The sequence below is a fragment of the Melozone crissalis genome, unplaced genomic scaffold (assembly GCF_028551555.1).
Source record: "Melozone crissalis strain CALT ecotype California unplaced genomic scaffold, PUWL_Pcris_2 ptg000092l_1, whole genome shotgun sequence".
NCBI lineage: Eukaryota > Metazoa > Chordata > Aves > Passeriformes > Passerellidae > Melozone > Melozone crissalis.
In genome coordinates this window covers 967,873-988,114 of record NW_026535869.1, presented here as the reverse complement: position 1 = coordinate 988,114, position 20,242 = coordinate 967,873, and the positions used below count along the sequence as shown (strand labels likewise).

The 20,242-nt window shown below is 64.9% G+C and overlaps 3 protein-coding genes across 6 annotated transcripts; 2 read left to right on the top strand and 1 right to left on the bottom strand.

Moving 5' to 3' along the window:
* The first annotated feature begins 235 nt into the window (after nucleotides 1–235).
* On the top strand, nucleotides 236–14,273 carry PCSK7 (proprotein convertase subtilisin/kexin type 7). Of its 4 annotated transcripts, none has more exons than XM_054291432.1 (16): nucleotides 236–279; nucleotides 1,181–1,633; nucleotides 2,047–2,181; nucleotides 2,571–2,736; nucleotides 3,016–3,106; nucleotides 3,648–3,702; nucleotides 4,942–5,080; nucleotides 5,654–5,754; nucleotides 7,672–7,839; nucleotides 9,532–9,639; nucleotides 11,056–11,158; nucleotides 12,591–12,747; nucleotides 12,837–12,931; nucleotides 13,052–13,145; nucleotides 13,444–13,561; nucleotides 13,706–14,273. In XM_054291432.1, exons 2-16 carry the CDS (start codon nucleotides 1,193–1,195, stop codon nucleotides 14,093–14,095), a joined length of 2,361 nt encoding a protein of 786 aa, XP_054147407.1. In that variant the 5' UTR covers nucleotides 236–279; nucleotides 1,181–1,192; the 3' UTR covers nucleotides 14,096–14,273. The 4 variants fall into 4 exon arrangements, 3 of the variants coding, with proteins under 3 accessions (XP_054147407.1, XP_054147408.1, XP_054147405.1); XM_054291433.1 differs by lacking the exon at nucleotides 236–279 and adding an exon at nucleotides 462–761; XR_008484037.1 differs by lacking the exon at nucleotides 236–279 and having other exon boundaries at nucleotides 462–1,633; nucleotides 11,056–11,168; nucleotides 13,706–13,793.
* A 1,574-nt stretch (nucleotides 14,274–15,847) lies between these two features.
* Nucleotides 15,848–19,259, bottom strand: TAGLN (transgelin). Its single transcript, XM_054291481.1, has 5 exons — nucleotides 19,195–19,259; nucleotides 17,216–17,414; nucleotides 16,484–16,661; nucleotides 16,295–16,397; nucleotides 15,848–16,084 (listed from the first exon to the last, which is right to left on the bottom strand). Exons 2-5 carry the CDS (start codon nucleotides 17,393–17,395, stop codon nucleotides 15,943–15,945), a joined length of 603 nt encoding a protein of 200 aa, XP_054147456.1. The 5' UTR covers nucleotides 17,396–17,414; nucleotides 19,195–19,259; the 3' UTR covers nucleotides 15,848–15,942.
* Nucleotides 18,278–19,032, top strand: LOC128947199 (formin-2-like). The gene is made up of 2 exons (XM_054291399.1): nucleotides 18,278–18,285; nucleotides 18,591–19,032. Exons 1-2 carry the CDS (start codon nucleotides 18,278–18,280, stop codon nucleotides 19,030–19,032), a joined length of 450 nt encoding a protein of 149 aa, XP_054147374.1.
* Nucleotides 19,260–20,242: the final 983 nt, after the last annotated feature.

Here is a 20,242-nt window from a genome sequence, read left to right as displayed (position 1 = left end):
CCCCCGTTACCTGCCGGGCGGCGCGGCGGGGCCGGGCTCGCAGAGGCGCGGCGGCTCGGGGCCGTCGCCCTGCGCCTGTTCCAGCGCCATGGGGGCGGCTGCGGGGCTGGGCCGGGCCGGCGGAGCGGCACCGGGCGGCACCGGGGGGCACCGAGCGGCACCGGGCGGAGCGCACGACCCGCGCCCCCGCCGCGCCGCCCCTTCCGCCCCGCGCCCCGGCGGATGTGACGCCGCTGTCAGCGGCACCGCGGTTCCGGCGGCGGCGGCGGCTCATGCCCGGTGAGCGTTGCAGGGCGGCACCGGCGGGCGGCACCGGGCTCCGGGCCGCGGGAGGGATGCGCACCGGGCCGGGGAGCGCTGCCGCCGGGCCCGGGCCGGGGTGGCGGAGCGGAGCGGGGGTGCTGTGCCCGGGGGTGACCTCCGCGGTGTCCCCGGTGCCGGTGACCGGCGGAGCGGGGAGCGCCGCGGCTGCCCCGGGGCGCTGCGCGGTGCCGCTGCCGGGGCGCTTGAAGCCCGGCTTTTGGGGAGAGAAACGCGGGGTTCGGTGTGCGGCTGATGAGCTGTGTCAGAGGGGAAGGGAGCGGGTTCCGGGAGGAAAAGGGCCGGGGTGTGGAGCCCCGGGCACGGCCGGGGCAGCGGCACCTCGGGAGGTGTTTCCCCGCTCTGCGGTGCCCTGGTTTGTGGACTGCGGGTTGAACCGGGGCTCGGCGGTGATTGCTGCCCGTGCCAGGGAAAAGCCGGTTCCTCCGGCCGTGGAGCGGGTGAGGAACGAGTTCCGTGGGGCTCCTGCAGAGGAGGAACCGGCTCTGGGCTGCCCGCGGACCATGGCGGTGCCCGTGGTGTTTGCTCTGGGGAGCCACGCATCAAGACTTTCTTATCAGTTCCTTATCAGAGGCAAGAGGGGGAAGTGGCTTCTCCTGCTGGCAGCCCAGCGCGGTGTTTCCTGGCCCGGGGCTGGCACCCAGCAGGGCAGGGCAGGGCAGGGCTGGGATCGATCCCTGGCTATGCCTCCCGTTCTGAACCCTGGGAAGGAGCCGCTGGTGTTCCCCAGGAAGGGAATCTGCCGTGCAGCGGGTTGGGGGCAGCCCCTATGGGGATCTCTGTGGGACCTCCAGGTGGCCCTGGCCACCGTGTCCCTCATCAGGAGGGGTTGTCACCAGTTTCACCTGTGCTGTTCCAGCCCTCCTGTCTGATGCCGCACTGGAGGCGGGGAGCGCCGCTATGGAGTGCGGGGATGGAGGCCACGCTCTGCATCCACACGTGCCTTTGGCTCAGCGCTTCCTGGATCCCCCTGGCCTCGCCGGCCCTGGACGCTGAGGGCAGCCACGGGAAGCTGACGTGGGCGGTCAGCCTGGAGGCACCCGAGGAGGAGCTGGAGCAGCGGGCAGAGGAGCTGGCCCGGACTGCGGGGCTGGTGAACATGGGCCGTGTCGGGGAGCTCAAGGGCCATTACCTCTTTGCCTACCAGCCCGACGGCCATGCAGGGGCTGAGCACGAAGCCATCAGGAGATCCGTGGACACTTTGTTTGCACAGCACGACAGCGTGCGGTGGCACTCGGAACAGAAGCTTCTGAAGCGCTCCAAGCGCAGCCTGCACTTTAACGATCCCAAATACCCCCAGCAGTGGCATCTGGTGAGTGGTTTCCCGGCTCCTGCTGTGCTGCCAGGCTCGGGCTGTCTGTGTGGCCATGGGAGAGCTGTCATGCAGGAGGCAGAGCAGCCTCTTTCTGTGCTTTGGTGAGGAGGGAGTTCGCTGAGAGCTCGCCCTGCCTGCCACATGCTGCCTGTGATGATGGGAGGAAGCAGCTCCTGCAGCTGGTTGTGCCCTGGTGGCACTGGGGTGGGCAGAGGGCTTTGGCTGGAGCACACTGTGCCCTCACCTCATGGCTCCAGCAGCTTTTGCTCGTTGTCAGCCTCAGTTTATCTCCCCTGACTGTCCTGTGAGTCCTTCCCCTGCTGGTCCCAGCCCCACATGTGATATCCAGTGCCCCCAGGAGGTCCCCTCAGCGCTGACCCTGTCCCCTCACTGTCCCTTCTGGTGCTTAGAACAACCGCAAGAGCCCCGGCAAGGACATCAACGTCACGGGCGTGTGGGAGCGGAACGTGACGGGGCGCGGGGTCACGGTGGTGGTGGTGGACGACGGCGTGGAGCACACCATCAAGGACATCCAGCCAAACTACGTGAGTGCCTGTGCAGCCTGCAGGCCGGGCAGTGTGACAGGAGGGTGTGAGAGCTCAGGGTCCAGCCTGTGCCGTCACCGTGGCTATGCCAGGGCGGAAAGTGCCAGCAGCAAACCTTTCCTGGGAGGTTCTGCACCCAGGTTTTGGGGTAACCTGCCTTTGTGCAGCACGTGGGGGGCAGCTGGGATCCCTCTGACCTGCAGCTGTGCCTGGAGCTGCCCTGGTTGGTCCCTTCCCCACAGCAGAGCTGGCAGTGATGAGCTGCAGCCCTGTGAGGAAGCAGCCTCCAAGTTCCCGTGTGTTTCAGCCCGTGCTGTGTTCTCTTAACTCCTGCTTCTCCCAGCCTGAGGGGAGCAGAGCCCCAGTCCTGAGCGTGGCTGTGTTTGCAGAGCCCAGAGGGCAGCTATGACCTGAACTCCAACGACCCTGACCCCATGCCTCACCCCGACGAGGAGAACGGGAACCACCACGGCACGCGCTGCGCCGGGGAGATCGCGGCCGTGCCCAACAACAGCTTCTGCACCGTGGGCGTCGCCTTCGGCAGCCGCATCGCGGGTACGTGCCCTGCCAGGCTGCCAGGCCTGCCCCCATCCCTGGGTACGGCAGTGTCACCAGTATAGCTCGGGTGTGCCTGAGCTGGGCTGGCCCTTGGCGCTGCACAAACAGCGGCACGGGGGACGGGAGGGTTTGCCCCAGATCCAGCGGGAGCTGGCGCTGCCTCAGCCCTCCAGAGCTGGGCTGGCCTTGCAGGGTGAGCACAGCGGGGCAGCCTCGAGCCAGGAGAGTGTTTGCAGCTTGTGCAGCTCGTGTGACCCGTGTCCCTCTGTCCTGCAGGCATCCGAGTGCTGGACGGGCCCCTCACGGACAGCATGGAGGCCATTGCCTTCAACAAGCACTATCAGATCAATGACATCTACAGCTGCAGGTGAGCCCTGCAACCCTGAGCTGGCTGCCAGCCCTGCTCTGCCTGGAGACGGGCTCGCAGCTCGTGGCTGAGTGCTCACACCGGCTCCCATCCTGCTGTGGCTGCGGTTAGCCTTGATAACCTTGTTATCAGATAGCCTGGTTAACCACAATCCTGTTCCTGGAGACCTGTCCCGGGCTCTGCACAGCTCCTGCAGCTGTGAGCTGTCCCTGTGTGTGCTGCTGCAGCACATCCCCTGGGCTGGCCGTGCTGGAGGGGGCACTGTGCTCCCCTCTGTGGTCAGGCTGAGCCGTGTGACGGGGACTGGAATGTGTGAGAAGCCTCTTGTTACATAAAAATCAAGCATTTTGTGCACTGGAATCTGACCCAGGGGCACAGTGCAGACACGGCAGCCGTGCCCCAGCAGCGAGGGGCCATCCTGATGGGTGGGAAAGTGCAGTGCTCTGCAGTCCCAGTGGTGGCTCTGGGAGCAGCTGGGAGCTCGCTGTGGTGGCAGGAAGAGCTGCCTGGGGCTGACACCTCACCCTGTCTCTCTTTGCAGCTGGGGTCCCGACGACGATGGGAAGACTGTGGATGGCCCCCACCAGCTGGGAAAGGTAAATCCCTGCCCCAGCAGCCCTGGGGGAGCCTCCAGGGCTTGTGGCTGTTGCCTGCCCGTTCAGGGTGAAGGGGATGTGGCTGTGACACTCTGCACGTCTGTGTGTGTCCCTCGGTGCCAGCTGAGGTGTCCCTGGTTGGGAGAGGCCACGCTGCGTGCAGGCAGGGCAGGGCAGGGCAGGGCAGGGTGAGCTTTCCAAGGAGAGGCTGCTTCCAGCAGGGAAAGGCTCTTTCCCAGCCTGTGGAAGGTGTGGCGCTGACAGCCTGTGCAGCCCACGGGGTGCTCTCTGCTCAGGAGTTGGAGCTTTCCCTGTGCTCAGGGTGGCTCTCCAGGCAGGGATGGTGCCCTTGGATACTGGCAGTAAATAAGGGGGGGTGGGATTGCAGTGGGAGGCAGAGTCAGAGCTGAGGCTGCTCCTTCCCAGGCCATTAAGGTTTTCTCAGAGCTGCTGTGCTGCAGAGCTGCTGCAGAGCACACCCAGCCTGCCTGTGCTGCAGCAAGGGGTCACTGAGGGGCCCCAAAAGCAGCGCTGGGGTGTGGTTCTGCTCCAGTGCTCTGCTGCTGCTGTGCTCTTCCAAGCACAGCTCAGCAGCGCTGACAACCGAGCAGTTCGCTCACCATAACGAATGGTTCCCAGCCCTGCAGGTTAATTTATTCCCTTCCTGCCTGCAGAGACAGCTGGAACAGGCTGCAGGACACAGAGCACAGGCAGAGCTCGCTGTGCCACAGAGAATGGGCAGAATGTGCCCTCATCTGCCAGGGGAGGGAGAGCAGGCTGCTCACTGCCAGTGGGGCTGTGTTCCTGCTCGTCCCTCAGACGTGTCCTTCCCCTAGGTGGGAGCAGAGCCTGGGCTGAAATGTGCTGAAATTCTGCTCCTTTCCCTGGGTGGGAGCAGAGCCTGGGCTGAAATGTGCTGCCAGGGGGCCCCAGCTGTGGTGTGTGCCAGCAAAGGCAAAGCCCCAGGGTCTGTGGGGCTGGGCACTCAGAGAGGGGCACTGGGGAGCCCTGGTCCCACATTCTGGGCTGCAGAAAGCCCTGGGAGCAGTGTGGAAGGAGCCCCCTGCCCTGGGAGCAGTGTGGAAGGAGCCCCCTGCCCTGGGAGCAGTGTGGAAGGAGCCCCCTGTGCTGGGGTCAGTGTGGAAGGAGTGGAAGGAGCCCCCTGCCCTGGGGTCAGTGCAATGAGCCCCCTGCCCTGGGGACAGTGCAATGAGCCCCCTGCCCTGTCCCTCCCCGCAGGCTGCCCTGCAGCACGGGGTGATCGCCGGTCGCCGCGGCTTCGGGAGCATCTTCGTGGTGGCCAGTGGCAACGGGGGCCAGCACAGTGACAACTGCAACTACGATGGATACGCCAACTCCATCTACACTGTCACCATCGGTGAGCCCTCTGTCTGCTCCCTCCCGGCCTGCAGCAGTGAGGCGATCCCAAAAGCACAGAGCCTGCCCAGCTGGGAGCTGCTGGGAGTCTGTGGGGAATGACTGGGACGAGCATGGCAGTGTCTGGGTGTGCTGGGCTTCAGCCCCCACGCCTGCACTTTGTTTCTGAGCCACAGAGCAAGAGGAGGCCAGGGAAATTCCTGCCCGTGCCCAGGCCTCCCTCTGGGAGCTGTGACAGACAGTGCCGTGTTCAGGGAATGGTCTGGAATGCAGCATTCCCATCATTTGTCAGAGGAGAAGTGTGTGATCCATTCTCCAGAGCAGAGGCTGCATGAGGGGCAGGAGATCTGTGTGATCTGTGTGACACTGAGCACAGTGAGGGATTATTTATCCTGGCTGCCCTTCCTGTAGATCTTCCAGGTGGGCAAACACAGGCCTGGTTCTGGTTCCCCTGCCCAGCTCCCAGGCCCTGGAGGAGCACATGGCAGGACAGGCTCTCAGGGATCACCACCCCGAAGTCCCAGCAGCGGGAGCAGGGCAGTTTCACCCAGGGGTGCCTCTCCCTTTTCCCCAGGAGCTGTGGATGAGACGGGCTCCATGCCCTTCTATGCTGAGGAGTGTGCCTCCATGCTGGCTGTCACCTTCAGCGGCGGGGACAAGATGATGAGGAGCATTGTGAGTACCTGTGTCCCTGTCTGTGCCCTCCTGGCCACCCCGGGGACAGCCAGGACATGGCTCTGTCCCCTCTGATCCCCTTTCATTCCCTCTGATGCGCCTTCTATCCAGGCCCTGCGCAAACAGAGGGAGGCTCCTGTTTCTCAGCCCCCCTTGCTCTGCTCCCAAGGGATGCTGGAGCACATCAGGAGGGCAGGGAGAGCCTCGGGCTCCTTGAACCACTTGGCCCCAGCTTCTCCTCTGTTCTGGCACGTGGGCCTCTCCCAGCTGAATTTTTAAGAATATTTTTATCAGCTTTTCCCTTCTTTTGCCAAAAAACGACTTCTTGTCAACAGCACGTCCTTTCTGCCCGAGCCAAGCAGGCAGGGCTGTTTTCCCCCCTGCAGGCCTGAGCCAGCCAGTCCCTCCCTTGGTGCCAGGCTGCCCCCACCCCAGTGCTGGGACCCCTTCCTGTGCTGTGGGGCCAGCAGAGCCCACCCACCCCAGGGCAGCTCCAGGGAAGCATTGCTGCCTGCTGATATTTGGGGTTGGGCTGTCCACGTTTGGAGGATCTCCCACCAGGACAGGACTTCCCAAAAGCTCTTTCCTGTGGCTCTGTGCCTGCCACAGTCCAGGCTTGTCGAACAGGCTGGGGAAACCTGGGGAACAGGGAGAGCCTGGGATCCTCAGGCACCTGGCTGGGGCTCAGCCCAGAGCCAGGGCAGGGATCTGTGCCCAGCCAGGGCACGGCACGGTCTGCCACAGGGACAGTAAAACCCAGAGCAGGGCTGATCCTTGCTGTCAGGAATCCCTGCACTTGTCCCAGGCTGGTTTGGAAAGTGCTGACCCTGGGAAAAAAGGGAACCGGCGAGGGCTGTGCTGCATTCCATCAGGAGCTCCAGGCTCAGGGCTTGGTCTGGCTTCCCCCAGCACGCTGTGAGTGCTCTGGAGGTCACAAATGCACGTTCGTTTTCAACACTGGCTTTGTGGGACACTGACAGAGGAGCTGGCACTCCATGGGGCACCAGGGCGAGGTGCACACATAGCCTGGGAACAGCCTGTGCCACAGTGGCTCCTTCAGCCAGCCTGAGCCTTGCTGAGCCCCACACAGCCCTTTCAGGAGCTCCTAAACCCCACACAGCCCTTTTCAGGAGCTCCTAAACCCCACACAGCCCTTTCAGGAGCTCCTAAACCCCACACAGCCCTTTTCAGGAGCGCAGTCTGCTCCTGGGCACCCTGCAGCTCACTGCAGTGCTGCCAGAGTTAACTCAGAGTTAATTTCCCTGCAGCCATCTGCTCCAGCTCTTTTTTTTTTTGGTTTTTTTTTTTCTTTTACCAGACCATAAACTTTGCGTGGTTTCCTTAATGGGAAGAATTTAATACAGCTTCTGGCACTGGATGTGTTTCCTACTGAAAGTTTGTGCTCTCAGGGTGCTCTGTGTGGGACACTCAGTGTCCCAGCGTGAGCTGGAGCCGCTCACAGCTGGAAAAACGGGATGGAGCCAAGCAAAAACACAATAAACCCTTCAGACTGTGGGCTGTTTCCCCTCGGGGAGCAGAGAGGGATGGATGCACTTGCTTTGCAGTGAGGTGGCACAGTCCGAGAGCTGCCCGATGCCTCTTCAGAGGCTGTGTGTGCTCTGCACAGCCCCACGTGGGCCCTGCTTGTGACACCCATCAGCGGTGGCAGCGAGGAAGAGCCCACGCTGTGTCTGCCAGGGGTTTCCCACAGAGTTCCTTGGTTAGGGCTGGTTCCTCTCTCTCTGCAAAGGGAGCTGTCCCCATGCACCGTTTCCCAGCCGGGCTCCCTGTCCCTGCAGTCAGGCTGTGCCAGGGACAGCCGTGTCCCAGGCCGGGCTCAGGCTGGCACAGACACGGAGCACGCGTCCCTGTGCGGCCCAGCAGCCTGACAGGGGCCTGTCCCCCGTCCCTGGGCAGGTGACCACGGACTGGGACCTGCAGAAGGGCACGGGCTGCACCGAGGGGCACACGGGCACGTCGGCGGCCGCCCCGCTGGCCGCGGGCATGATCGCGCTGATGCTGCAGGTGCGGCCCTGCCTCACCTGGCGCGACGTGCAGCACGTCATCGTCTTCACCGCCACCAAGGTGAGTCCCTCCTGTGTCCTTCGTCACCTTCACCGCCACCAAGGTGAGTCCCTCTGTCCTTCATCACCTTCACCGCCACCAAGGTGAGTCCCTCTGTCCTTCATCACCTTCACTGCCACCAAGGTGAGTCCCTCCTGTGTCCTGCATCACCTTCACTGCCACCAAGGTGAGTCCCTCCTGTGTCCTTCATCACCTTCACCGCTACCAAGGTGAGTCCCTCCTGTGTCCTTCGTCACCTTCACTGCCACCAAGGTGAGTCCCTCCTGTGTCCTTCATCACCTTCACCGCCACCAAGGTGAGTCCCTCTGTCCTTCATCACCTTCACCGCCACCAAGGTGAGTCCCTCCTGTGTCCTTCGTCACCTTCACTGCCACCAAGGTGAGTCCCTCCTGTGTCCTGCATCACCTTCACTGCCACCAAGGTGAGTCCCTCCTGTGTCCTTCGTCACCTTCACCGCCACCAAGGTGAGTCCCTCTGTCCTTCATCACCTTCACTGCCACCAAGGTGAGTCCCTCTGTCCTTCGTCACCTTCACCGCCACCAAGGTGAGTCCCTCTGTCCTTCATCACCTTCACCGCCACCAAGGTGAGTCCCTCCTGTGTCCTTCATCACCTTCACCGCCACCAAGGTGAGTCCCTCCTGTGTCCTGCATCACCTTCACTGCCACCAAGGTGAGTCCCTCCTCTGTCCTTCATCACCTTCACCGCCACCAAGGTGAGCCTGGCCCTCCTCCTCCTCCTCCTCCCTCCCTCCCTCCCTCCCCTCAGGGCGCTGCAGGACGCTGGGCCCTGCTGTGCACATCCTTGTTTGTGTCTGCTGCCCCTCCATAAATCTCTGCCTCGTCTGGCTCTCTCCTCACCCCCTGTTCCTTCCAGGAATGTGGCTGAGGCATTTTCCCCTGTCATGATAATAAATGGGTTGTTTGCCTCAGGAATGCCTCCATCTGCCAATGGAGGGGTCTTCCAGGGGCTCAGCAGGTTCCAGGGGCTCAGGAGGTGGGGCTGGCCCAGCCCAAGGGCTGCCACCTCTGCAATGCCACCTCACGCTCCAGGCAGTGGGAAACAGGAGCTCTGCCCTGGCCTGGCCTTTCCTGGGCTCTCCAGAGACCTGGGCTCCTGGAAACAGGCACAACAGAGCTGGGCAGCAAACACAGCCCTGCCCTTCACCCAGAGCAGCAGTGGGAACCCACTGGAGGGATGGGGCTTCTTCCTCGCCCCTCTGGGGAGCAGGAGGCTGTGTCCAGCTGATGCTGTGCTCCCTTTGGCATGGGACAGTGTTTTCCATAACTTCCAAGCCAATGTTGCCGGAACATTACAACCCAGTGAGTGATGGGACCCAGATCTGTCCTGCCTCACTCTTGGTGATTTAAAGGACTCCATTCCTTCTCTCCAAGGCCTCTGCCATGCCACAGGCAGTGGTTTGGGCAGCAGGGAGCAGCTGGAATGTTTCAGAGCAGAGGCATTTGTGCCCTTTTGTGCAGCTCCATTTCCTTTCTGAGGAGCTGGAAGCCGCTTTGTCCTGGGACTGGTTTCAAACAAAGATCAACCTGTTCCTCTCTAATAAGGCCATGTGGGTTTGATGTGGGTTTGCTTCCCCAGCCCTGTGGGATGTGTCTGGGCCTCCTTCCCTTCATGCTGGGGGTTCGGGCTGCCTGAGCCCCCAGGTGAGCAGAGCCCCCCGTGTGTCTTTGCAGTACGAGGACCGTCACGCCAAGTGGGACACGAACCAGGCCGGCTTCAGCCACAGCCACCAGCACGGCTTCGGCCTGCTCAACGCCTGGAGGCTGGTGAACGCTGCCAAGGTAGTGCCCTGCCCTGCCACCCCTGCCCCGGGGCAGGCCCAGCCGCCCAGCCCAGCCCCATGGCAGGGACAGCTCCTGTGCAGCGACACCGCTGCCGTTCAGCCCTTTGGCCACCATCCTGCTGGCCCTGCCTCTGAGGCTGCTTTGGCTGTGAGCTCACGGGGCTCCCAGCAGGGCCTGAGAGCTGCTGCTCTCCAGCACTAAATATAGCCATGGTCAGGGCCCTGATCCACTGACCCACGGTGACGGAGCGGCCCCAGCACCTTCCTCCCTCCGCAGGGGCTGCAGGGAGGGTGTCCTGCCCAGGAGGGTGTCCTGCCCCAGAACCAGGGGGTGTCCTGCCCCAGAACCAGGGGGTGTCCTGCCCCACAACCAGGGGGTGTCCTGCCCCACAACCAGGGGGTGTCCTGCCCCAGAACCAAGGGGTGTCCTGCCCCAGAACCAGGGGATGTCCTGCCCCAGAACCAGGGGGTGTCCTTCCCCACAACCAGGGGGTGTCCTTCCCCACAACCAGGGGATGTCCTGCCCCAGAACCAGGGGGTGTCCTGCCCCACAACCAGGGGGTGTCCTGCCCCACAACCAGGGGGTGCCCTGCCCCAGAACCAGGGGGTGCCCTGCCCCACAACCAGGGGGTGTCCTGCCCCACAACCAGGGGGTGTCCTGCCCCACAACCAGGGGGTGTCCTGCCCCAGAACCAGGAGGGTGCCCTGCCCCACAACCAGGGGGTGCCCTGCCCCACAACCAGGGGGTGTCCTGCCCAGGAGGGTGCCCTGCCCCACAACCAGGGGGTGTCCTTCCCCACAACCAGGGGGTGCCCTGCCCCACAACCAGGGGGTGTCCTTCCCCACAACCAGGGGGTGTCCTGCCCCAGAACCAGGAGGGTGTCCTGCCCCAGAACCAGGGGGTGCCCTGCCCCAGAACCAGGCTGTGCTCAGCTGGCAGCTCTGGAGCAGTGGTGTGCTCACAGCAGGCTGAGGCATCCCCATCTCTTCCTCCTCTGTCACACGGAGCCCAGGGCACGTCCCTTTGGCACTTGGTCCCAGCTGGGTGTGGAGCTCTGTGTCAGGTCACTGTCACTGCCAGCTGTGCCCCCAGGGTCACAGGGACCTCCAGGCTGCTCCCTCTTCCTGCAGGCACTTGGGTTCTGCAGTTCCCCGTCCCCTGTACCGGGGGTTGGAGTGGGACAGCCTCAAGATACCACTCAAACCCAGAGCTGGCGAGTCCCAAACCCTCATCAGCCCTCCTGGTTCCAAGGCAGTGACTTTCCCTCCTTTCCTGGGCATGTGGGCACTGCTCCCACCCCTGGGTGTCCCAGAGCACCATCGGGAGATGCCCAGGAGCAGCCTGTGGGAGATGAGGGATGGGTGTGCAGGGAGGCTGCAATCCGTGCTGAGCCCTCTCTGCTTCCCCTGGCAGATCTGGGAGTCCGTGCCCTACCTGGCCTCGTACGTGAGCCCCGTGCTGAAGGAGGGCAGGAGCATCCCCTGGCTCCCTCAGGAGCTGGAGGTGGCCTGGAATGGTAAGAACAGGTGTGCCATGGGTGGAGAGCAGAGCCTGCCCTGCCAGGTGTGCCATGGGTGGAGAGCAGAGCCCGCCCTGCCAGGTGTGCCATGGGTGGAGAGCAGAGCCTGCCCTGCCAGGTGTGCCAGGGAGAGCAGAGCCTGCCCCGCCAGGTGTGCCATGGGGGGAGAGCAGAGCCTGCCCCGCCAGGTGTGCCAGGGAGAGCAGGGCCTGCCCTGCCAGGTGTGCCATGGGGGGAGAGCAGAGCCTGCCCCGCCAGGTGTGCCATGGGTGGAGAGCAGAGCCTGCCCTGCCAGGTGTGCCAGGGAGAGCAGGGCCCGCCCTGCCAGGTGTGCCATGGGGGGAGAGCAGAGCCTGCCCTGCCAGGTGTGCCAGGGAGAGCAGAGCCTGCCCCGCCAGGTGTGCCATGGGGGGAGAGCAGAGCCCGCCCTGCCAGGTGTGCCATGGGGGGAGAGCAGAGCCTGCCCTGCCAGGTGTGCCAGGGAGAGCAGAGCCTGCCCTGCCAGGTGTGCCATGGGTGGAGAGCAGAGCCCGCCCTGCCAGGTGTGCCATGGGGGGAGAGCAGAGCCTGCCCTGCCAGGTGTGCCAGGGAGAGCAGGGCCTGCCCTGTCGTGTGGCACAGCCATGCAGGACCAGCCCTGGGCTGCAGGAGGCCAGGAAGGGGTTAAGTGCTGGGCTGCCTGGGCTTTTTCCGCTGCCCATCCCCAGGGGATCCCCTCCCCACACCCCCATCCCTGCTCTGATGTGTTTGGGGAGCCAGACGGGCTCGGCAGCGGGGCTGGGCAGCGGCCAGAGCTGCTCTGCTGCCTTTGACCATTTTAGGAAATGCTGCAGCTCCCGACTTGGCCGGGCTGTGCCGAGCAGCAGCGGCTGCCCCGGGCTACCAGGGCAGGGAGAGCTCAGCCCAGCCCTGCCTGGCCCCCAGCAGGCCTGCAGGCAGGGGACACCGCTGCCTCTGTCACCTGCAGGCAGGGGACACCGCTGCCTCTGTCACCTGCCTGCCCTGCCGTGTGCCCACATCCCCCTGGCAGGGGCTGGAGCACCCACCCGGCTCTCCCCACTGCAGAGGGGCCGTGGTCAGCAGCCCTGGGGCTGTGGTCAGCAGCTCTGGGGCCGTGGTCAGCAGCTCTGGGGCCATGGTCAGCAGCTCTGGGGCCGTGAGCATTCCTGGCGCTGGGAATGGCTGGAGATGGGCTGGGCCAGCCTGGACACCTCCCAGCCCCACACAGGGCAGTGGGGAAGAGGCAGAGGCCGCGTGTGTGTCCTGTGAAGTGGCACCACAGCCCGGTGGGGCTGCCTGGCAGTGGGGCCTCCATCCCAACGCCACCAGCCTTGACCAACCAGCCTTGATTATTCCTCTACATCTCTATCTACCGATGAGGATCTCACTCTTCTAGCGTATTAATTACAGTAATAATTCCCTTTCCCAGTGACCCCTGCCGACCTGCAGCTGTCTGGCATGAGGACCCTGGAGCACGTGGCTGTCACCGTCACCATAACCCACCCTCGCCGCGGCAACCTGGAGATCCGGCTGCTGTGCCCCAGCGGGATGATGTCCCTGATCGGCACCACCCGCAGCATGGACTCGTGAGCACCGGGGGCACGGGGCAGGGCTGGCTCCTGCTGCTGCTGCCTCTGTGACCCCTCAGGGGTTGTTTCCCGTCCCCTCTTGGCAGGGACCCCAATGGCTTCTCCGACTGGACCTTCTCCACGGTGCGCTGCTGGGGCGAGGAGGCGCAGGGCACCTACCGGCTGCTCGTCAGGGACGTCGGTGAGTGCTGCCCTCCGGGCACCCTCAGGAGTGCTGGCACCTCTGTGCCGCGTCCCAGGGAGTGCCAGCTCCTGTGCTTGGCTCAGAGTTCCCCACTGGAGCAGCCTGCTTCCTCCCCAGGGGACGACAGCCTGAGGCCGGGCACCTTGAGGCAGTGGCAGCTGACCCTGTACGGCTCCTCCTGGTCCCCAGCGGAGATGAAGGAACGGCAGAGGTAGGGCACCACGTCCCCACAGAGGTAGGGCACCACGTCCCCCAGGGCTAGAACACCCCGTGCCCAGGTTGGAGGGAGCCAGGAGAGGGAGGATGAGGGGTTCATCCCTGCCTCCCTGTGAGCAGTGGCTGGGTTGGAGCCGTGTTGCTGCCAGGTGAGGCTGGGGCTGCCCTCACGCCTCACAGGGCTGCAGGCCGCAGAACGCAGCTCTGTGTGCTGAAGGGGACGCTGCAGACCCTTTGTGGGTGTTTTGGAGCCCCCCTACCCATGGGAGCCTCACGGGTGTCTCTGTCCCCAGGCTGCTGGAGGAAGCCATGAGTGGGCAGTACCTGAGCAGTGACTTCTCCCTGCCCTGTCCCCCAGGGCTGGACATCCCCGAGGAGCAGCGTTACACCATCACAGCCAACACCCTCAAGGTGAGCCTGCCTGCAGGCTGGGAGCCCTGCCTGCCCCAGGATGGGCTGGAAGGGCAGGACCCTGCTCTGTGCCCTCTGTGCTGGGCACTGGGCAGGCCCTGAGCGGGTTGAGAGCTGTGTTTTTCAAGGGGCTTCCCTCTGCAGACCCTCCTGCTCTTGGGATGCTTTGCCGTGTTCTGGACGTTTTACTACATGCTGGAGGTTTGCCTGACGAGGAACGAGGTGGGGCTGGACCTGGCCTGCTCCAGCAGCTGCAGGTGGTACCAGCAGGGCAGGAAGCACCGAGCCCTGGAGAGCGACCTGGAGATGGAGTCGGTGCCTCTGTACCGGGAGAAGCACGTGGAGGAGGCTGAGATGGAGTGTGAGCACTTGGAGCCTGCCCAGGACAGGCACGAGGGGTCCTGGAGCCCCACACACCCCAAACTTTCCAGCAATGGCAGAGCTGGGAGCTTCCACGAGGCAGACCCGGGGTTCCTGGGCAGGGAGGCATCGACTGAACTCCTCGGGGAGGACAGGGAGCACCAGCCCTGCTGACTGGGGCTGGGCTGGAGCCCTCCCTTGGTACGACCTGCCTGGGCTCGGGCAGCACAGACTGGTTGCTGAGCCTCCACGGACCATCGCCACTGTGTCCTGCGGGAGGTGGTGCTGGAAGGGGCTTGGAAACAAGGAGAGAGGGCTGGTACTGCAAGGGGAGCTTCCCTTCCCTCCTGCTGGGGAACAAAGCAAGCCTTAAACCCTTTCCTGGTGGAGCCTGCCCTGCCGGACGCTCAGGGCACCGTTGTGAGTGCAGTGCCATTCCCACCGAGCCCCTTCCTGCAGGGAAGGGCCAGGACGTGTCCCTGTGTCCCTGATCTCTGCAGGGCCAGCCTGGGAAATGCGGCAGGGCCAGGACGTGTCCCTGTGTCCCTGATCTCTGCAGGGCCAGCCTGGGAAATGCAGCAGGGCCAGGACGTGTCCCTGTGTCCCTGATCTCTGCAGGGCCAGCCTGGGAAATGCAGCAGGGCCAGGACGTGTCCCTGTGTCCCTGATCTCTGCAGGGCCAGCCTGGGAAATGCGGCAGGGCCAGGACGTGTCCCTGTGTCCCTGATCTCTGCAGGGCCAGCCTGGGAAATGCGGCAGGGCCAGGACGTGTCCCTGTGTCCCTGATCTCTGCAGGGCCAGCCTGGGAAATGCAGCAGGGTCCCAGCAGCCGCCTCTGCAGGCAGGGGCCCCGCAGCACTGGCATTCCCCGGGCTGGCAGCCGGCCCCTACCCACCAGTTATCCCAGTTTAGAAGCAGGGAGTTGTTGCACTCATCTCCAGCCAGCGCTTCTGCCTGCCCCCGTGCTGCAGTGCTGCTGATTCCTCCTGTGCAGTGGGCACAGAGCAGCTGTGGGGCGGGGGAGGCAGGAGCCAGCCTGTTCGGGGCAGGACGGGCTGTCCCTGTGTCACTGTGGCAGCAGGTGGGCCTTGGGCTGCCGAAGGGAGCCTGAGTTGCTCTGGCAGTGGCTCTGTCCGAGCAGGGCTGGCTTCTTCTCATGTCTTTGGGTTCGGCGGTTTATTTTTTTAAAGCTGGGGGTTGTTTTTTAATCAGCAAAGCCCTTTTGTGTAGCTTTCCAAATAAAGCCTGAAAAACCCTCCTCTCCCCCCGCCCCATCCATCACTCCTCTGCCCTCCCAGAGCTTCCTCACTGTGGAAAAATGTGTCAGGGGGAGAACCCAGTGCTGGGTGCTGCATCTGGGGGGCTGAGAGCCCTCTGTGCCCTGGGGTAAAGGGGCTGCTCAGGCAGGGGAGGCAAGGGCTGGGCCAGAGCATGGGAAGGAACAGGACCAAAGTGGCTGGCGTGGTTCAGCGCGGAGAGGGCAGAGTTTTCCAAGGCAGGCAGGGAAAATCCAAGCTTTTCCCGGCTTTGGAGGTGGCAGAAGGAGCAGCTCCCTTTTAGGGAGCAGGACTTTGCCTCTCCAGGCACCACGGAAACCCCGTCAGGCCGCGCTCTCGATGAATAGAACCTTTTAATTTTGACAAAAACCAAGTACAAAACCGAGGCCATTCTCTCTTCTCCCCGTGGCAGGGATCTCTGCGGCGGTGGCGGGGGCAGGTGCGGGCGGCGCTCCCGGGTCCCTCCCGAGGGCTCCGGCCGGGGCAGGGCCGGGGGGCTGCGGGGGCTGCCCGGGGCTCGGCGCGGGGGGTGCGGGGCCGGGGCTGCGGGGGCTGCCCGGGGCTCGGCGCGGGGGGCTCGGCCCCGGGCCGGGGCTGCGGCGGGGCTCGTGCGGCCGCTGGCGGGGCGATGCGGCGGGCGGGCGGCTGCTCCTCAATAAATACCAATGGACGGGCGGCGGCGCTGGGCCGGGGAGCGGAGACGGAGGTCCCGGCTGGGGAGGGCTGGGGGCGGCGCGGCAGAGCCTAGCTGATGATCTGCCGGGGCCGGCCGTAGCTCATGCCCGCCTGTGACGCTCCCTTGTTGCTGCCCATCTGTAGCCCGATGATGTTCTTGCCCTCCTTCAGCTGGCTCTCGGTGAACTCCCGCTTGTGCTCCTGAGCTTTCCTGCGGGCCACGGGGAGAGGCCGTGGGGCACCCGCACCCCCGGCTGCCCGGGAGCACCCCCTGATGCCCAGGAATGTCCCAGCCACCCCCCGGTCCCCAGCTGAAAGTCTGGCATCCCGACTCCGTGCGCTCCAGGCAGAGCCAAGAGCCAGCTCTGAGCAGCCACAGGACAAGGCAGTCCCCGTGCCCAGCTCGGCACTCCCCACTTACTTCATGAACCAGTTGGGGTCCCCGTGGTAGTTGCCGTCGTTCTTGGTGACTGCCAGGCTGCCCAGGGCCATCAGCGTCCTCTGCACCGCTGCCATGTCCTTGGCTGCCCAGGGAGAGAGGGGTGTGAGGATGGGCACAGCACAGCGGGACCCCCTGGGACCCCCAACCCCGCCTGCCCCCCTCCCGCACCTTCAAACAGGTCCACGGTCTGGAAGATGTCTGTCTTGACCACTCCATAGTCCTCGGCCGCCTTCAGGAACTGGGCAATCTGTTCCATCTGCTTGAAGACCATGGTGGGCGGTGCGTCGGGGATCTTGACGGGCTTGGAGCCAGAGGGGTAGAGGCTGTTCACCAGCCTGCTGAGCACCTGCCACAGAGGGGAGCCTGGGCTCGATGAACTGCCCTCAGAGCCCCCTGTGCTGCCCACGGAGCTCCCAGTGCTGCCCTCAGAGCTCCCAGTGCTGCCCACAGAACTCTCCATGCTGCCCATGGAGATCCCCGTGCTGCCCTTGGAGCTCCTTGTGCTGCCCTCTGAGCTCCTCGTGCTGCCCTCTGAGCTCCTCGTGCTGCCCATGGAGATCCCCATGCTGCCCTTGGAGCTCCTTGTGCTGCCCTCTGAGCTCCTCGTGCTGCCCATGGAGATCCCTGTGCTGCCCTCAGAGCTCCCAGTGCTGCCCTCAGAGCTCCCAGTGCTGCCCATGGAGATCCCCATGCTGCCCTCGCAGTTCCCCAGGCAGCTCCCTATGCTCCTCATGGAGTTCTGCATGCTGCCCATGGAAGCTCCCTGTGCTGCTGTCTGAGCTCCCCATGGAGCTCCCCATGCTCCCCATGGAGCCCCCCATGTTGCCACAGAGCTCCCCATGGAGCCCCCCACGTTGCCCTCAGAGGTCCCCACGGCCGCCCAGCCCCGGCCCCACTTACGATGCCGTTCTTCAGCCAGACCTGGAAGCCCAGGCGGCCGCGCTCGGGGCGCCCCACAGAATCCCCGCACTGCGCCACGATCCACTCCACCAGCCGGGCCTCCAGCTCGTCGTCGTACTTCTTCTCGATCTTGGACTGCACGTCCCTGCTCATGCCATAGGCTGGCCCTACGTTTGCCATGGCTGCGGTGCTGGGAGACCTGGTGGCACGACAGGGACAGTCAGGTGTGGAGATGCTGTCTCCTGCCCAGGGACCCCGCAGACACCGTGGTGTCATCTGCCTGCCACTCTGCTGCAGTGGGGACAAGCCCTTCCGACTCTTCCCTTGCCCTTCAGCTCCATCCAGGTGTGCTTGGAGGAAAATTCACCACCATGACCTCCAAAATCTGCCCCGACAGACGGCTGGTGTCCTGGCAGAGATGCCTCATCCCCAGCTCAGACTGTGCACAGGAGCAGCCTCATCCCTGTCCCTTGCCAGCTCTTGTTTGGCATGGATGGCACTGGTGTGACCCATGCCAGGATCCAGGGGGCAGGGTCACCACATCAAGGCTGGCTGGCTGTGGCATGGTATGGTGGCTGTGGCACAGCAGGGTGACCATGGGATGGTCTTGGCACAGCAAGGTGGCCATGGGATGGCCTTGGCACAGCAGGGTGGCCGTGGGATGGCCTTGGCACAGCAGGTCCAGGAGCTGGGGAGGAGCACGGGAGCAGCGGGAGCCGTGCCCGTGCCCTTGTAAGGACATGCTGCGGGCACTGATGGCAGGTAGCTGGCTGCAGGCAGGCTCCGAGGGTGCCAGGGAGGATGCCAGGGAAGATGCCAGCAGGGAGAGGCTCTGGGAGTGGCAGCCAAGCCTGTGGTGGAGCTGGCATCGCTCCCTCGTGCCCGGCTCCTTGCTTGGCAGGGAGCCTCGGGGTGCCTCCAGAGCAGTGTGGATGTCCCAGATCCACACCCAGGCTCCAGTGGGCTCCTCCTGACCACGGGGCACCCCGGATGCCGCGGGCTGGGCTGAGAGCTGGCACAGCTCAGTGCGGGAGGGGACACTGATCCCCCTTGCTGCCGGCAATGCAGGGGTACCCCCCGAGCCCCGTGATTAATGTGGTGATACCATGAGCCCTACGGGCAGCTTGTGCCCAGATCCCGAGCACTGCTGGGCACATCCCCTGATGCTACAGCCGCCCCAGCAATCCCACTCCGTGCCCTGGCCCGACCTGGCACAGAGGGGTCACCCACGGCTCCCTCGGCCACCCGGCGCTGCCTGTGTCCGTGCCCGCCAGCCCCGTGCCCATCTCCCGAGCCCAGGGCAGACACGGGCACGGGGGGCTGGAGCTGCCCCTCCATCGCTGCCCTGAACCCCGCCAAGAACGCGGTCCTGAAGGGAGCAGCAGGACAGAACCCCGACAGTGACCCCAGCCCGAGCAGGGGAGCCCGACCCTCCTCCGGGGAGCCGCATCCCCATCCCGGAGAGCAGCATCCCCATCCCGGAGGGCAGCATCCCCATCCCGGGGAGCCGCATTCACCCGGAGGAGCGGAATCCCCATCCCGGGGAGCCTGACCCTCCTCCGGGGAGCCGCATCCTCATCCCGGGGAGCAGCGTCCCCATCCCGGGGAGCAGCGTCCCCATCCCGGAGAGCAGCATCCCCATCCCGGAGGGCAGCATCTCCATCCCGGGGAGCCGCATCCCCATCCCGGGGAGCCGCATTCACCCGGAGGAGCGGAATCCCCATCCCGGGGAGCCTGACCCTCCTCCGGGGAGCCGCATCCTCATCCCGGGGAGCAGCGTCCCCATCCCGGAGAGCAGCATCCCCATCCCGGAGTAGCGGAATCCGTGGCATCCGGGGAGCCGCAGATCGCAGTCCGGGAGCGGCTCTGCTGTCCCGGGTGCAGGGTCTCCATCCCGGGAGCAGCACCCCCGTGCCGGGGGCTGGCGTTCCCACCCCGGGGACCCTCCCCGCCGCCCCCTCCCCCGCGGCAGGACTCACAAGCGGCGGCGGACGGAGCGAGGGCGATGCTCGGCGAGGGACCGGCGCTCTGCCCCGCGGGGACCCCGACCCCGCGCTAAAAGGCGGGCGGCGGGCGGGTGATGTCAGCGGGGCGCGGAGCCCGGCCCCCCCCGAGCCCTCCCTCCCGGGGCGCCCGGCCCCGCGGCGCTCCGTGACTCCATCCCAGGCACCATATTTGGGGAAAGACTCCGAAAAACCGGCGGCGAAAGCCGCGCTGGAGCATTCCCCGCGTGCCTCCGCCCCAGCGCGGCCGGGGCCGGGGCGGAACCGGGCCGGGGGCTGATGGAGTAAATCCTTTTATAGCCAGGCGGCAGCGCCGAGGGCTCCTGCTCTGACTTCATGGCTGGTTTTCCCGTGCGCTCACCGCCGGGAGCCGGTCCCCCCGCGGGGACGCTGCGGGTGACACCCACGGGGTCCGCCCGGGGCCGCCGGGACCGGCGGCGAGGCCGCGGCATCCCGGGCACGGCGCCTGGGCAGCCCGCACGCAGATGCCGGGATTCCCTCTGCCCGCGGGCACCAGCTGCAGCGGGTCAGGGCACAGCGGGCACGCAGCTGCCAGGATGCCCCAGCCCCCCGGGCATCCCTTACCCACCCGTGGGGCTGGCAGTGCCCCTGTGACCCACAGGCCAGGGGAGGTGTGCAGGCTGTTTTGGCAAGGAATGGTCAGGTATATCGTGGATCATCGATTACAGAACAGGCTGCTCTAAGCGGGTTTGGGACACTGCCAAGTCCTTAGAGTTTTGAGCGTTGGTGCTCATAGTTCTCAGGCAGATGCTTTAGTAGGGATAAGCATCAAGATTTAGGGCCAGGCATAGTGCGGTATCTAATCCCAGTTTGGGCCCTGGCTTTCGTGGAGTTCAATTGATCACTATTCTAAGATCTTCTTTGATGTGGAGGCGTTATTGGCATCTTGGGCCTGTGACAGCTCAGTTGCTTTTTAACTTTAGCTACTTGGATAACCCCACCCTCCCCACATGCCCTCTCCAGGGCAGCATTTCCCAGCCCCTGCAGCATCTCCCCCCTCCCA